Below are 16,271 nucleotides of genomic sequence, written 5' to 3' on the forward strand. Positions count from 1 at the left end.
TGTCAGAGGCCAGTTGCATCAATCCTAATTTTTCTAATTCACTTTTTATAGTCATATACCAGTTTCTGCCAGACTGTGGTAAGCCATAGATACTCTTTTGCAACTTACACAATTTTTCATCTCCAATTAATTTTTAATAACCAGGTGGAGGTAATATATAAACAGTTTCTTCAATATCACTATATAAATATGCAGTTTTAACGTCAAAGAATTTAAAAAATAAATTTAATTTAGATGCAAGTGCCATCAACATTCTGAAAGATTCAATATTCACAACAGGTGAATAAGACTCGGAAAAATCTTTATTTTTTATTTGATTAAAACCTGCTGCTACAAATCTCGCTTTATATTTTGTTTCACCAGAATTATTTTGTTTTAAAGAATATACCCATTTACTTTTTTATTAATTTTGTTTTTGCAGGCTTATTTACTATTTCCCAAACTTCATGTTTATTTAACGAATCAAATTAATTTTTCATTGCTCTTTCCCAGTTCTTCTAATCAGCACTATTTTTTGCCTCTAAGTATGTATTCAGAATGTTATAAACTGCATTAGCTGACATTTGTTTAGATTTGAGTCTTTCCGAACGTCTGACTGGAATCTGATTTACGATATTATTACTACTTGATTCAACATATGGTGTTTCGTTTTCATCCCTTATAGCGGCGTCTGTCTGACGCGAAGTTCTACTATGGTATAGAATTGATGAATCACTATTCTCATCCTCTGCCGATTCGTCAGGAATTTCTAAACTAGATATTTCACTTTTTGTTTTTTGATTTATCTTACATGCCGTTGGAGAAGTTTCAAGCAGTGGATTAATATCCCAAGTTTCTGCTTCCGTTTTCCCCAAATAAGTACTACCTTTTAAAGATTCATTGAATTTAACTGATCTCTCTTCTGTTATTTTTCGGCTTTTGATGTCATAAATTCGATAACCCTTTCTTTCTCTAGCGTATCCTAGCATTATACGACGTTTTCCTGGAACTTCAAATTTATTTCTCATTACTTTCGGAACGTGAAAATAAGCCACACAACCGAATTTTTTAAGATAATTCAATTTCGGTTTTCTACCTGTCCAAATTTCAAGGGGTATTTTTTCTTTTCCTTTACGTGGGGTTATATTAGACACTTGGGTGCTACAATTAATGGCTTCAGCCCAAAATTTTAATGGAAGCTCAATTTCATATAACAAAGATCTAGCCCTTTCTAACAGAATGCGGTTCGCCCTTTCAGCTTTACCGTTACTTTCACTATTGTATGGAATAGTTTTTTCATGAAATATTCCTGAATTAGCAAGATAAGTATCAAGTTGTTCATTTACAAATTCTAAACCATTGTCAGTTCTTAATTTTTTAATTCTTTTATCAGTTAATTTTTCATATTTTGCTTTAAATTGTGAAAATATATTAAACACTTCATTTTTATTTTTTAAGAAATAAGTAAAATACATGCCAGAAAAATCATCCACCAATATCATGAAATATTTTGCGCCACCAAATGATTCAGGTTGAAAGGACCACACAGATTAGCATGAATCAACTCAAGAATTTCAGAACTTTGATTTACGGCAATATTAGGATGAGTTTTTCTGGTTATCTTACTTATATCACAAATTTTACATCTAAAATCATTTATATCATTAATATCCATATAATCTTTCATTTTAAGCATATATTTAGGATTTAAATGACATAATCTGTAATGCCAAATCTCATAATTACTAGTGGATTGCTTAGAAAAATAAGACTCTGAATTATACAATGGTTCCAAAAATAATTCTAATCTATTGTTATTTTTAAATGCTTTAGTAACTAAATTATTATCTTTATCAAAAATCAACATACAATTATTATTCGATTTAATTTTACAACCCTTATCCATCAAACAAGTTACTGACAATAAATTATATCTTAGTTCAGGAACATAGCTAACATTAGTAATTGTTAAATTTCTAGGATTATTACTTACAGTTTTTGTTTTAACTGTTCCGATTCCCTCACACAAAATTTTAGAGTCTTTACCAGCTAAATAAATATCCCTTGTTTCAGAGATTATTTTTTCAAACCAAATATTGTCTTTGGCCATATGACAAGAAGCTCCACTGTCCAGCAACCATATTTTATCACTTAGGCTTTCTTCTCGATGAGAAGTAGTAAACACATCACTAACACTTCGTCGTTTCGTTGATTGGTTGGCACGATGTTGTGTATTTCGCCTTTGATTATTTTCATTACATGGAGCACTTCTACTAGCATTTTTATTCCTGTAAAAACAGTCCTTGGCGATATGATTTGGGCGTCTGCAGATGTAACAGAGCCTTACACCAGAACTTTTGTTTTTTTCTAGAATAAAACACTTCCGCATTGATTCCTTCAGCGCGAGTACTCGTCGGCGAATAACAGGTAATTTCTTCTTCACGTAAAATTTCTAATATTTCGTCCATTGACTTGTCACGTTGGGTTTTGAGAATATCTCGCACTTCAGAGAATTTTCCTTTCAGTCCGCGCACTGTATAGTAAACGAGTTCCCTAGGTGTGACATCCAGTCCTAAAGAATGACACTTCGTAGCAATTCTTCTTGCTCTGGCAACATAATCGTTTGCCGATTCATTATTTTTCATTTGAAGATTTTTCAATTCATTACCGGCATCTATTTTGCGGTCTTCTGCTTGACCCGTAAATGTTGACTTTATTTTATCCCAAAGAATTTTTGCATTTTCCTCTGCTGCGAACTGTAGGGCCTGTTCGTCTGATAATGATAACTTAATGTAAGCAACGGCGTCAGAATTTTTCTGGTCCATTCTGCTGCATCTTTTTCACTTAGATTATCTGGTTTCACCGCGGATATAACAGAGTCCAAACTCAGTGCTGCCTGTATTTTCAATGCCCAAATAAAATAATTAGTTCCATTCAGCTCAGGGACATTTAATTTATCCATGCTGGCAATTTCGTTTTTGACAGTTTCGTTTCAGTCACACAGTTCACTTAGAAATTTTAACGAAACATTTACCACGGACCAGAACCACGGACTGCTACCAATTTGTTGTTACTTTTCAATAATCTCAGCATGGTTCTTGAAGACAGCACATTTATTAGACAAAGAAAACGAAAAGAAAAAAACACAGGTATTGACAGTTACGCACACAGCATCTTGTTCGCGGGAGGAATGGTGCCGGAACGAAGCGCCAGAAGCGTAGTCACACAGATATTCCTACACCAGAAAAATAGTCCGCTCGCTTCATCCCAACAGATATCATTAAAAAAAAAATGAAAATTGCACCAATTTTGCGCATTTTTTTCTTGAATTTTGGCAGTTTTTTAGAAAATACATTTTGCCTAATTTCCAACGACAGATAACTTGTTGCCCTGAATCAAGTCGTGTTCATTGTTTCATCGAATATTTAATCGTGTGATTTTCTTCCATTGTTAAAAAGCTGAAAAAAAAAGTAGTAATTCTGTTTACTATATGTGTTCTTACAAGACGAATGAAAAGTTGAAGTTACAGTACCTGGAAATTTAGAAAATAGCAAGGATGTGATTTTTCCGCGGCCTTCCGTATAGTTTTGAACAAAAATAAATTTAAAAAATTTGCATTTTATCTTTGAGTAAGAGAAATTAAAAACCCTTCCTTGTTTGCTGCCCTGTCCCTTCACATCTTATTAGGCAAATTTGCCAAATTACAGTGAAATATTCATGAGATAAAATGAGGTCCCAGACTCAAAATTTCCTTTCGAATTTTAAGTTTGTTCACAAAATGAAATTGTTAGTTTTACCAATGGGACTGTTGCTCAGAAACAAACTATGAAACGCCAATTGAACCATGACAATGACCTGTAAAGAAACAAAACAACAACAACAAAAAAAAAAAAAAAAAAAAAAAAAAAACATTAATGTGCCCGAGATAGCTGCAAAGGCCCACTAACCATTAAAGGAATGGTTACCAGAATATGCTAATCAGATACATTTACAATAAAGTCCTGGTTTTCCTCTGATATTTGTTTTCCTATTTATAGGGATAGTAAGAAATAAGTTTCAAACTTCAGAGGAAACTTATTTCAGAAATTATTTTATATTGGTTCAAATGAAAAAATTTGAAATTAGTCAAGTTATACACTTAATATTTATTTGTACCAATTTTAGTGCAAAAATACGCCGATGGGTGGCTGTGTAATACACATAAAAAGTTTAATATGCTTTATAGATGTTAAATAATACAAAAATTGCACAAAAATTGCTTTCTTTCCTCTATTATGACCAAAAGTGTGCTGTAATGGTAAAACCATATTTTCCACAGATGACAGGAGTAAGTTAACCGGAATATCAAAATCATGCCACGGAGTCTTCAGATATGGTACAGATGCTGGCCTTAGACAGTTGAGTCAAGTTTGTCCTTCAGAAATCTTTAAACCCAAAAGTCGCACGGGGTGATATCCGTAGAATGAGTTGGCTATGATATTAGAGAACGAGAGCTGGTGATCCGTGCATCTGTGGAATTCTCTCTTAACAATTGCTTTATACGACGATCATTGTGGAATGGTGCATAAAAATGATGCTCTGAGGAGATCTAAGCTAAAGAAAATTGTGGGATTACAAAATTTCTCAGCATATCACGGTATCATTGTCCTGTTACGGAAAAGGTTTGGATTTTATTTGCAGTTATTCCTTCAAAAAAAAAAAAAAAAAAATCCTATGATAAATTTGATAATTGTGGGTGCTAACTTGCCTTTTAGACAAAAGTGAGCTTCGTTCTTTTGAATTGACATCCACGGACATCGGCCACCATTCCAGCTAGGAATTCATGTGCAAACGTTTTATGAACCTCTGAATCCTTGTAACAGGTGCACAGTTTGATTTTGTAGGAATAAAAGTCCAAAATCAATCCCAAGTTTTTTTGTATTGTGTAATACAGCATGTCAAATACACGGTAAATTACTGGTATAATGCCTGTGCCAAGATGGCTTCAACGACCGCTATAGCTTCGTTTTCGACTCTAGAATATGGGATTTCCTTTCGTCTTGTACCGGGAAAAAAACAAAAACAAAACATGAACTGTTTGTTTGCCATCTTATTTGGACAAATACAAGGCATTCTAGTAACCGTCTAATCTGAAAGTTTATTTCCTGCTAACCTGTATATTTAAATTTATCCTGACAATATAAAGTGTGTTTAAGAAAAGCGTTGTTGTAGATGTCTAACTTTTGTAAACATTTTGAAAATAATATAAAAGTTAATTGGGCTGTAATTTTGATAATTTTTACTTTACATTGATTATTTGATTCGTGCTCTTTGTTGTCTTGCTTTCGCGCGTTGTTTCCTGTCGTATTTTTGGATTTCCACTTTTTTTTTCAATCGCATCACTGAGATTGATAACCGCGCATTTACGTTTTTGATAACGCTATGTCATAGCTAGGACTGGTTTCCATTAGAAAGTATCATGTTCACAGTGAAAAGAGATCTTTGAAAGGAAACGGCTTTAATGTCTATGACCATTTGATACTTAAAAGTGATTTGTTAACGGAATCGTGGACATGAAGTTATGTCTAAGAGATTTAACTGAAATTAAATATAACTAATATCTCCAGCGAATCAGATCTCTGCCAAAGGTGAATAGCTTTAAAAGTGCAAAGTTTGTAATTTTTGAAGTTACATTGTGTTTATATTTTCTTTTTTTTATTAGGATTGTGGAGTACATTGTGTGGCATTTCAAAAATGTGACTTACAAAGTAGATATACTCAGGAAGCTTTAAATCGTCCGTATGAAAAAGAGCATGCCCTTGGAGCTACTTATGGAGAACATATGAGAGCTCTAGAATTATCAAATGAAAATTTCGTTAAATTAAAACAGTATGCTGAAGAACTTGGATTGATTTTTACAGCAACTGGTATGGATCAGGTAAAGTATCATTTTCAATATTTATTAATTTTATATAATGAGTGTCCCTAATATACATATCAAGATGACCAGTCGTCCGGGAAATAGGAAATAGCGGGAATTGTCAAGGAATTCTGAGAAATCGGAGAAAAAACCAGGAAAGTTTAGTCAAAAACTGAGATTTACTTTTTTTAAAAAAATTAATGATTAATATCGTAGTTAACAATTTACGAGTCTTTTTTCACAAGTAAAATGAAACGATGTTGGCAGACAGTGAAAATCGGTCATTTACTGAAGTCTGACACTTACGCCATTCGCATTTCTAGTCACACAGCAGGCAGCGACAGTTTATACTTAAGATAAACTGAAATTTCGGCTATGCAGTATCGTCACCTCCGTAAGTGCCTTCATTTCGGAAGAGCACGTCTCCAAATTTTGATGGATTAATCTTCTACCGACTGTTTTCAAACTTACTTATTCATTAATTGTTTTATTATCTCCTGTATTATGCATGTTTATAAATATATTGTTTAAAAGAATTTAATCTTTAGGAATGATTGTTTGTATAATTTATGATATTACTATGATAATCCATTGGAATTAAGGTTTTTTAATACACTAGTTTTAGATTGAATAGCGAACGATACCGGTTTAAAAGTCAAATTCTTAGTCAAAACAATTTTGGAACAGTAAAGCTGGTTATATTAGTATTCGGAATTGCAGTGAAAAAAAGACAAAATACCGTAATTTATTTATTGCTAATATATATATAATATGCAATAAATAAGTATAAACGATATATATTTTATATTTTCCTCGAAAGATATTATTTTTAATATATATTTTTCTTTCTTTTGAGTGTCAAATTGATCAGCAAAATTAATGAAAATGTTTTTGAGCTCTGTGGAAAACGTAATGTAACTAGGTCCAACCTACATTATTTTTATGATTTTCAACTTTAATGGAATTTTTTTTAAAAAAAGAAAAACAAATGATCGTTTTATTTATTTATTTCTTTTTACTTTCTCGTATTGAAAGAAGCAGAGTTGCAAACGTCGAAAAGTTTGAATTCAGAATTTTGACGAATCTCCACGTTTTTGACGACTTCATTAGTTCATCTGCAAAACACATTTTTTTTTAACAAGTTAACTTAAAAATGCTTTGAGCTTCACGGATGAAATTTGGCATATGTTATTTAAGCCAAATTTGTAAATTTCTATCAAATTTTGAACAAAATCCAATCTCATTCAAGTCTATCTAGCTGTCTGAGAATAGGTGAACATGGTAATGGCAAAGTATAAAGACTAATAAAATCTGGTATAATGATTTAGCATTGAAAGGTTAAATAAGTATCAAGTTTAAAATAAATCAGTCAAGATGTTGATCGTTTCTCAATCTCTACACTAGCATGCATGTAAATGTGATAGCTGGAAAATTCAACGATTTAGATAAATGAAATTTGGTATATGATCTTATTACTAAAATTCTTTACATTCGATTGAAACAAGACGTCCAAATGCATACTAGATTTTATTCATTATACTTTAAAGCAGAAAATGCTTATATGCGGGAGTCTAAATTTAAAAATCCAAACATTCATGAAGTGCGAGGAAGAAGGTTGTACCTTTTTCAAGGAGTATGCGAGAAAATTTTGAGAAATGTATCCTGGAAGTTTCTACTTCTACTGTGCCACACATTACGAAAAAGAAAGCATGAATTTGTGTTATTAAAATTTTGTGATATTATATTAATAATTGTATTAATATATTAAACACATTAAATTTAATCTGTTATTTGGTATATTGTACAAGTACATGTTTCTCCCATATTTCATTTTCGCAGAAAGTGTATAAAAAGAAATGAACATTTTCTTATACGATTTTATGTGTATATTGTTTCGGAAACCCTGTAGTATCTCATTTGATTATTCTGCCTTGCAAAAATGACATGCAGTAAATGATATAAGTGCATTCTCATAGCTCTTTGTCTGGCCTTGTCTTTTGCCCCAGCTGATGTGTTTTCTGCAGTTGTTTTTTCCTCTTGTCATTTTGATCTACACTATTTGAATTCGAAGTATATATATTCATTGTTTGTGTGACTAGTTCACAGTTTTATTCAGTTGTTACACTACCTAATTCGGTCGTTAACCGGAGTTTAATGTGTTTTTAAATAAAATGTGAATATATCCTCCTCCATCTTTCATTTCGTCCCTATTTAGGTAAAATCAACGTCCCCTGATTCATGCTTAATAGCGCTGAGTGAAAATAGAGAGTATATAAAAAGATAAAAATTTACAAAATTCATTCATTCCATCTTTTTATAATTTGTATGCTTTAAAAAAAGAAATTCAATTTTTGATATTTCCCTTTATGATACAAATGGATTAAACATTCTACCATTTGGTAAATAATTTTTACTGTGCTAATCGGGCTAAATGTTCATGCAATTTTACTGTTACTGAATAATTTCTTTCTTTAATACATTACCACTACCGTTTAGATTGAATAACAGCTGGGGCAAATACTGGGATTGAATAACAGCTTCACTAACAGCGTTCAATTAGTGAAGATATTTTCCTTAAGCTGTTTTTCATTTTGTGCTTATAAATGGCTTTTTTTTTCTGTTACTGGCATTGTTGTTCAGTCTTGCTGTGGCTATTCATAATCGGTATAAATAGAAAAGATCCCATTAGAAGGAAATAGATTTATTTCCTTTTAATGGAATGCACTCTACCAATTTGCATTTGATTTTGTATTACATTTTTTATGAATAGTTTGTGATAGTTTGAGAAAATGACATCTAAACCAGATGCGCCTTTTAGTTTATTGTATGTGTTATTTGGTATGTTTGCGAAAATTGGGGAAATGTTTACAAAAATATTTATCTGAAACCTAATTATTGAAAAGAATTTTTGTTTCATTTTCTAAGCTTTAAATATTCTTTCTATGTTGGTTTTAATCAGGAAAAGTAGGCACACTATTTTTCACATACAGTTAAAAATGCACTATGCTGTATATAAGAGGAAGAAATTGAAGCAACATCATAAAAATGTAGATTATAGATATGTCCGCAAGAAAAAAAAAGGGGGGGGGGGTAGTTCTAAAAATGACAAAAAAAAAAAAAAAAATCTGGTAATCTCAAACAGAAATGCTGGCCATCCTGATATACATATGATTAATGGCATTCCTTAATCTGATTTAAAGCCTAATTTTCTAATTTCCTGATCCGAAAATTTATTTAAATATTTCTCACACTGGCTCTAACAAGTTGATGATTCTGTAATTCTCATGCTGCATGCGAAGGAATAAAAATCCCTAACGTCCGCAGCGTTCTTACTATATGAAATTTCATGAGATCCTTCTTTCCTGAATTGACACGTGTTAGTGATGATGATGAAGTTAAGTGTAACACGATGTAGTTAACTCTAAATTTACCTTCTTGTCGACCACTCATCTACAAACTTCTGTTTATACATCATAATTTTGGAAGACGCGTGGCCGATATGAAACTATTGGAAGAAAATTCAATTTATTTCACAATGTGAAACCAGTAATTTGTACAGGAGGGATATCGATGCTAAAGAGATGTCAGTTTACATCGTGACACAAAGTAAAAGAAATGTTTTCCTTTATTGATTTTACTAAGATATTTTGATCGGGATTTCTTTGACATTCGTCAACTTAGGGAAGGGCATGTGAGGTATCTTTGAAAAGAATTCATAGATGTTAAAGATTTTTATCTCTTCATTCGTGGCATGGGAGGCAATGAGTCAACAATTGCCATTTCAAATTTTCGTTATAAAAATTATTTGATAAATAATTAATGAATGATTTAAAGAATGTATCAAAGATAAACAATAAAAAATCAAAACTATTTTCTTTTTAATTTGACCAAAAGGGAAAGAAAGGAAAGAGTCTTTTTCTGACATTTTCTTTCATTAATTTTGACAGAATAGGAGGAAGGATGGTGGAAATCGAGATACCTTTGTTCTTCTATTATCGAGAAATATTTGCAATTTAAAATATCATTCATTAAATGATATTACCAGAAATAGAGTCAACTCAGAGGAATAAACAATGACATCTGCTACAGGCGCCTTGCCTATCCTGATAGCGCAAAGTTAATGTACTGTATATCATGATATTGTTCGAAAGTCAATAAAAAAGTTGTGTTTTTGTTCAGTTTATATATTATTATCACAAACAAAAGTTATGACTGCCAATAATTTCAAAAAAAAAAAATAATATTTAGTTTAAAGAGAAAGCAGATAAAAAATAAGTATGAACTTTTTAATGAAATCTAATTGACAAAACACTTTAATCATTACTTGATCCATATTCGCAGGAAAAAACATTTAATTAAATTTACAAAAATTAAAATAAATAATAAATAAAAATTAATTGAATAACATAAATTGCCTAGCTTGAGCTTCTCTAAGATTTAGCATTTTATTTACACTGTACATGATTGTGGAATGTAGAAAGATTTTTCTGTATTAAAATTATATCAAGATCTATCATATCACCAAAACATTTAGTAGAACTTTTTAGTAATTTTAGTTCAGCTAGAAATCCTGTATTATATTTGTTGTTTGTATTTCCGTTTTTTTTTTATTTGCATTATATTCTTTGATAATTCAAACTTTTCATGTAAATGTTTTCATAGAAAAGTTTGATCAATATTCTCTGAATTTTGCCACTCTAAATAATGTTTTCTATTGTTCTTTGTCATAAGATTTACTATTGTTGCTTTTATTTTTGTGATCATTTGTTGCCTACAATTCTTTCATAATATTTTTAAAATTCCTATATAAATAGAGATATAAAAAAATTGGTAAGTTCTACTGTAAAAGTAGGCATAAAACAGAAGTTTGTTTGATGTACGAAAATTTTCAGAATCAGCCCTGATCAGATTATTCAAATTTCCAGGCCACCATGGCCTTTTGAGTGAATTACGCCACTGATGGAACAAACGTAAAATGCCGATTTGATTAATAAGTTTTAATTAGTTTATGTATTCTTTAGTTGTTCATGTCTTTGTAATGTTTGATTATTTAAATGTAGTTGCGATTTTTTTTGGAGGTGGTGTGAGATTACCGAATCTCAAATGAAAAATTAACTCCTATGTTTAAAAGAAACATCAGCAAAAGTCAGTTCTGTGTTAACTTAGATTTGATTTAATAATGGTTATAATGTAGTTTTAGAATAATATTGTAATGTTTGAAATTAATTCTGAAAACATCTTACTCATGATTACTCTAATGAATGTATAAAAATTGAAAATGTACTGCAGTTATTAATACAAAAAAAAAATTTATAGAAAGCAGACAAAAAGATGTAACATAATGCTCTACATCGCTTATTCAAAAGTTATATATATATATATATATATATATATATATATATATATATATATATATATATATATATCTTACTTTAGCATTTTCATGTATTTGTTTTGTCTAAGATATTGAATGATTCTATTATATTTATTTGTAGCCATCAATTGATTTCTTACAACATATTGGAGTACCATTCTTCAAAATAGATTCTGCTGATTCTACTAATTTACCACTCCTGAGACATGTTAGGAGATATAACAAGCCGCTTGTTATTTCCACTGGTATTACTAGAGAAGAAGACCTAGCTAAAGCTTATTATGAAATCTTATGGTCAGCAAAAAACATAGCAATAATGCAAAGTACCAGTTGTTATCCTACACCATCGCGTTATGCTAATTTAAAAGTCATAAAGGTACAAATCTTTTGGAAATATTCTCTTTTGAAATTAATTAAAATTGTCATGCATGTTCAAAAAAAGTATTTAAATTATCTGTGTGTGTGTTTGGATTAAAAAAATATACTGGCTTCATTTGTGGTCTTTAAAGAAATTTAAACTAAATCGAGGAAATGGTGTTTTTGATATGGAGAAAGTATTATTCATTTAACTTTATTCTTAAACTTTAAACGAGTTTCTTACATTTCTTAACCATACTTATTCCTCTTATTTTCTTCAAAAAAAAAAAAAAATTAATGATTCACTGTTACCGTAACTAATTTTCTTTGTTCGTTTTAAAATTCGGATTATATTTTTTTCACACACCATATTTACTTGCATTGTGTATAATAAGCTTAATTAAAAGATTTTTTTGAATATATGTGTAATCGCAGAATATGTTGAAATGTTAAACATAATCATATTTGAAAATGTCCTTGTTTTGTATGATTATGTAAATATCGATTTATTCTACTTCTGTTTGATGTAAAATAGCAATTGTACAATTGTCAACAAAAATAATAGGATACGTCTTTAACTTTGCTATTTATTAGCGCATCTTCAGAAACCTAGTGTAGATGGAAATGGCTCATGAGGAGAGATTTGTTTAAATAGATATCTTAAATGATCGGCTAATTAATATAGTTAATTAGTATCTCAACATTTTCCCATTACACCTACCAATTTCTTTTACTTAATCGATTACTCATCGTGATAATAGTCACCAAAAATTTTTTGTAAGCTTCTGATAAAAATTTCAAGATTTATAAAATTTTTAAAAATGGAACGTTTATTGTTAAATGAATCATAAACTTTTGGTGATATCTGGTAAACCATGATATATTTCTCATTTTTTTTTCTTCCTTCATTTAAAGAACATAAATTTGCTATACAAATAGATAAAATAAATTCTAAAATTCAGTTATTATTTTTTATTTTTTAAACACGGCTGTGATAAAAAAAAAAAGTGAATTGTAATATAATAAAATTTTCATATGACAGCAAGGTTGGGATACTAAAATATCGGAATCGTAAAAAAGTACTTGCATATCTGTAATAGCTGTTGAAAAGTTTCGAAAAAACTGCAAGATTCCCATTGGAGATTGGAAACACCTTGACACGCCTACTTATTGAAGGAATTGTATATAATTTCGAATTGTTTCCATCGATCTAATCGTCGTGATACGTAACTTAACTACTGTTATAAAATCGCCATTCTATAATTTGCAGATTAGATGATTTTTATATAAAGTGGAATTATATATATATATAATCAGTTAATATAAGAGAATATTAAGAAGAAAGTATATTTATGTTGCTGTGTTGCGATTTTTAGCGATCAAGAGTTAAATGTGTAGGTAATACGTATTTATGAATTTTTAAGAAAAACTGAAGTACAATTCTATACGTTAAATTCTCTCGCTTTCGTTGGGCATAAGGACTTCTAATACGAAAAATACAAATCACTCTTTTTATAAAGTTTTTTAAAAACGTTTTTAATAGGATTCGAATGTAAAGATGCAATATCGGAATATTCAGGATCAAATTAATGGCCTCTTGATCCTTTTATTTAATGTTATTTCTGTGATTGCCGCCATGGCTATATACATATTATATCTGAATTGCATACGAAAAATGTTTCTAAAAAATTGAAAATAGTTAATGACGTTTTAATTACGAGGAAGAGTCAAAAAGTAAAAGGACATCTGAGAAAAGGTGCACTTATTCTAATGATAGAAAACTGAAACATTCATTATTTTTCTACATAACTACCCTGGACTTCAACGCAATTTTCCCAGAGTTTCAAAAGTTTTTTGATTCCATCGAAAAAACAGTTTTTCGGTTGTATGTGTAACCAATTTGTACAACATCAATAACTTCTTGATCGATTGCAAATCTTCTTCCCCTTTGCGCTTTCTTCAATGGTTCAAACATATAAAAATCGCCGGGAGCTAGGTTTGGACTGTGTGGTAGGTGTTCCAGCACTTTGAATCCCAACTCCTGTATTGTTTCGTTCGGTCTTTTGGTAGAATGTGGCCGAGCGTTATTCTGTTGCAGGCTGACACCTTTTCGCAGTTTTCCACGACGTTTGGATCTGATTGCAGGCTTCAGTTTAGTTCGCAACACATCACAATGGTTCTCTCGGTTCGCAGTTTCGCCTCTTTGGTTGAAATGTACAGCTATTACACTTTCCACTTCCCAGAATAGTGTTAGCATAATCTTATTAGCTGATGGTTGATGTTTAGTGATAAACAGCTGTTACCATACTGCGCTTGCATTTGACGAATAATTTTAGCTGGCTTAATACTTTCCTCAAACAAAAGTCCAATCATTTCCCCCATTTCCATCTTGTTGCAGATCGAGAGTGGAGCTGCCATATTTAATGGTTATAAAGCAGGAATAAGAGTGCCATGTTGTATAGATGTGTTGCCAATGCCTACATTAATTCAGCTCTAGATACTAGCGGTGTTACCAAACCCTGGAAAGAGAAATTTCAATGGTTTCTTTACTTTTTGACTTACCCTCGTACTTTACAGTAATAAAAATACGCCTTTCAGACATTAATTGATTGGATCGGAAATACAACACATTACTACATTTTTAGTTCAAAACTGCATACTAAAATTTATATATCTGGCTTATTGCAATCACGTTGGAACACTCGTACAAACACGGAGTCTATAGACTCGGAGGCAATCGATCATTTCAGACAGCTGATCTAATTTTTAATACAGATCTTTTAACTCTGATGATAAAACCTTATACTAAATTTTTTTTTTTTCATCTAGACTTTTTTTTTTTTTTTTTTTTTTTTTTTTAACTATCCTATTCTCAATCATGTGGTAACATAATAGCTTCCTTTATTGTGATTAAGTCAAAATTTGATGTAATACTACAAATGTAAAACTTTCGTGAAAAATATAGAATTTAGTATTTCGATGGTCTAACTCGCTCCATTTTTGAGTTTCCATTTTCGCAAATAGGCAACCAAAATTTCAAATTAATGTTGATTCAAGGAGTCGGAACCATGAATTTTTAGTAAATTCACGATGTCAAATGGTGAGACGATTGCAGTCATTTGTCTTCAATACTTCGTATATGAAAAAAAATAAAAATTTCATTATAAAGAAATGAAGGGGGGGGATGGTAATTCTCGGATGATGAAGTATTTCATCATCTAAATAATATACATACGCTATTATTTTAATCAGATGACATCAAATGAATTCTCTACTGTGAATTACACTTTATTTCTACAAGTTAAAATCCTAAATTTACTTTCATTCTATTCATCTGATTAAAGTATATTTGGAAATCTCTTTGAAACCAAAGTGCAATATCTTTATTATAAAAAAAATACTTATTGGCTTAATAAGGTTCTTATATGTTCAACAATCGCTTCAACATGAAAATAAAATTTCCTCTTTTTATATAAAAGCTAATAAATTCATTTGCTGAAAATGCTATTATGTTATTTAATTTTTTTTACCAATGGAATAAAAGTTCGCTTAAAAGTATTGGAATCAATGCATTTCAAACACTGAAAATTTCTGATGAGTATTAACATATTTAGGACTGGATCACCAATGAAGGCGGGTTCGAAAATATTTTGAAAAGAAATGAAATGCGTAAATTTCCGATAAAAAATCATATATTAATTAGAATTTGAAAATAAGTATTCGTGCTGAAGAGGAATTTTAGTCACGGTTGATTAATTTTTAAGAATCTAATGAAATAAAATATAAGAAATGCACATTTTGCTTTTATCAAACTGAGATTTCTTTAATATATGGTCCTTAAAGGGTTCTCTCTTTTCATGCGAACCTTTAAGCAAACAATATTAATTATAACAAGAAGTACTGCGAATTTTGGAATGAAATTCGATAGTTGTTTAAAAAGAAAAATCGGATTTAATTATTGAAAAATCTTGACGTCCGTAACAGGAAAATTCCAAAATACTTATTAACTGACTATGTTATTTAATTCGGTTAATATTTTTTCGATCTAATAAATCTATCCTGAGAAATTTCCATGGACACCAATTTTGTGATGATGCGATTATAAATTTCTAAGTTACTTAAGGAACGTAAATCGGCTTAACCTGATGTATTTAAAAAATTGTGAATTATCGAACACTAATTTGCTTGCATGTTAGAAATTACTATTGCAGAAAATGAGTGAACCAATTTCTCTTTTATTTTTAAAGGGTTACAAGAATCTCTTCCCTAGAGCTGTTATTGGATATTCGGGTCATGAAGAAGGACTTGTAGAATCCGTGGCCGCTGTTGCTATTGGTGCAAAAGTAAATTTTTTATTTATAAACTGCTCTTGGTTATTTTTATTTTGTTAATTATGCGACACTGGATTTGTTTTGTTTTATCTTTTTATTATGATAAATTTTATGTGTGCTATTTTCTTTACTCATGTCTGAAAGGTTGTTACCAAAAAAAAAAAAAAAAAGGAGAAAGAAAGAAAGAAAAACAATGAATAGTTGCTTTTGGTCCATTAGGGTGTATAGGCTGCAACAGACCCTGAAATTATTTTTTAATGTTGCAGTTTGTCTTTTTATCTAATTTGTTTTCTTTTCGACTCTGAGAGTTTGATAGAAAAAAAAAATCCAA

The 16,271-nt window shown here is 30.4% G+C and overlaps 1 protein-coding gene across 5 annotated transcripts in view; it reads left to right on the forward strand.

Moving 5' to 3' along the window:
• The window catches only part of LOC129958114 (sialic acid synthase-like), a 121,637-nt gene that overhangs the window by 15,896 nt on the left and 89,470 nt on the right, over positions 1–16,271 (forward strand). For all 5 annotated transcript variants that reach the window (XM_056070308.1, XM_056070305.1, XM_056070310.1 and 2 more), the window contains exons 4-6: positions 5,681–5,896; positions 11,374–11,628; positions 15,857–15,952. In XM_056070308.1, coding sequence (XP_055926283.1) covers positions 5,681–5,896; positions 11,374–11,628; positions 15,857–15,952 — 567 coding nt within the window. The remainder of the gene's footprint in view (positions 1–5,680; positions 5,897–11,373; positions 11,629–15,856; positions 15,953–16,271) is intronic.

This window comes from Argiope bruennichi, chromosome X1, assembly GCF_947563725.1.
Source record: "Argiope bruennichi chromosome X1, qqArgBrue1.1, whole genome shotgun sequence".
Classification (NCBI taxonomy): Eukaryota; Metazoa; Arthropoda; class Arachnida; order Araneae; family Araneidae; genus Argiope; species Argiope bruennichi.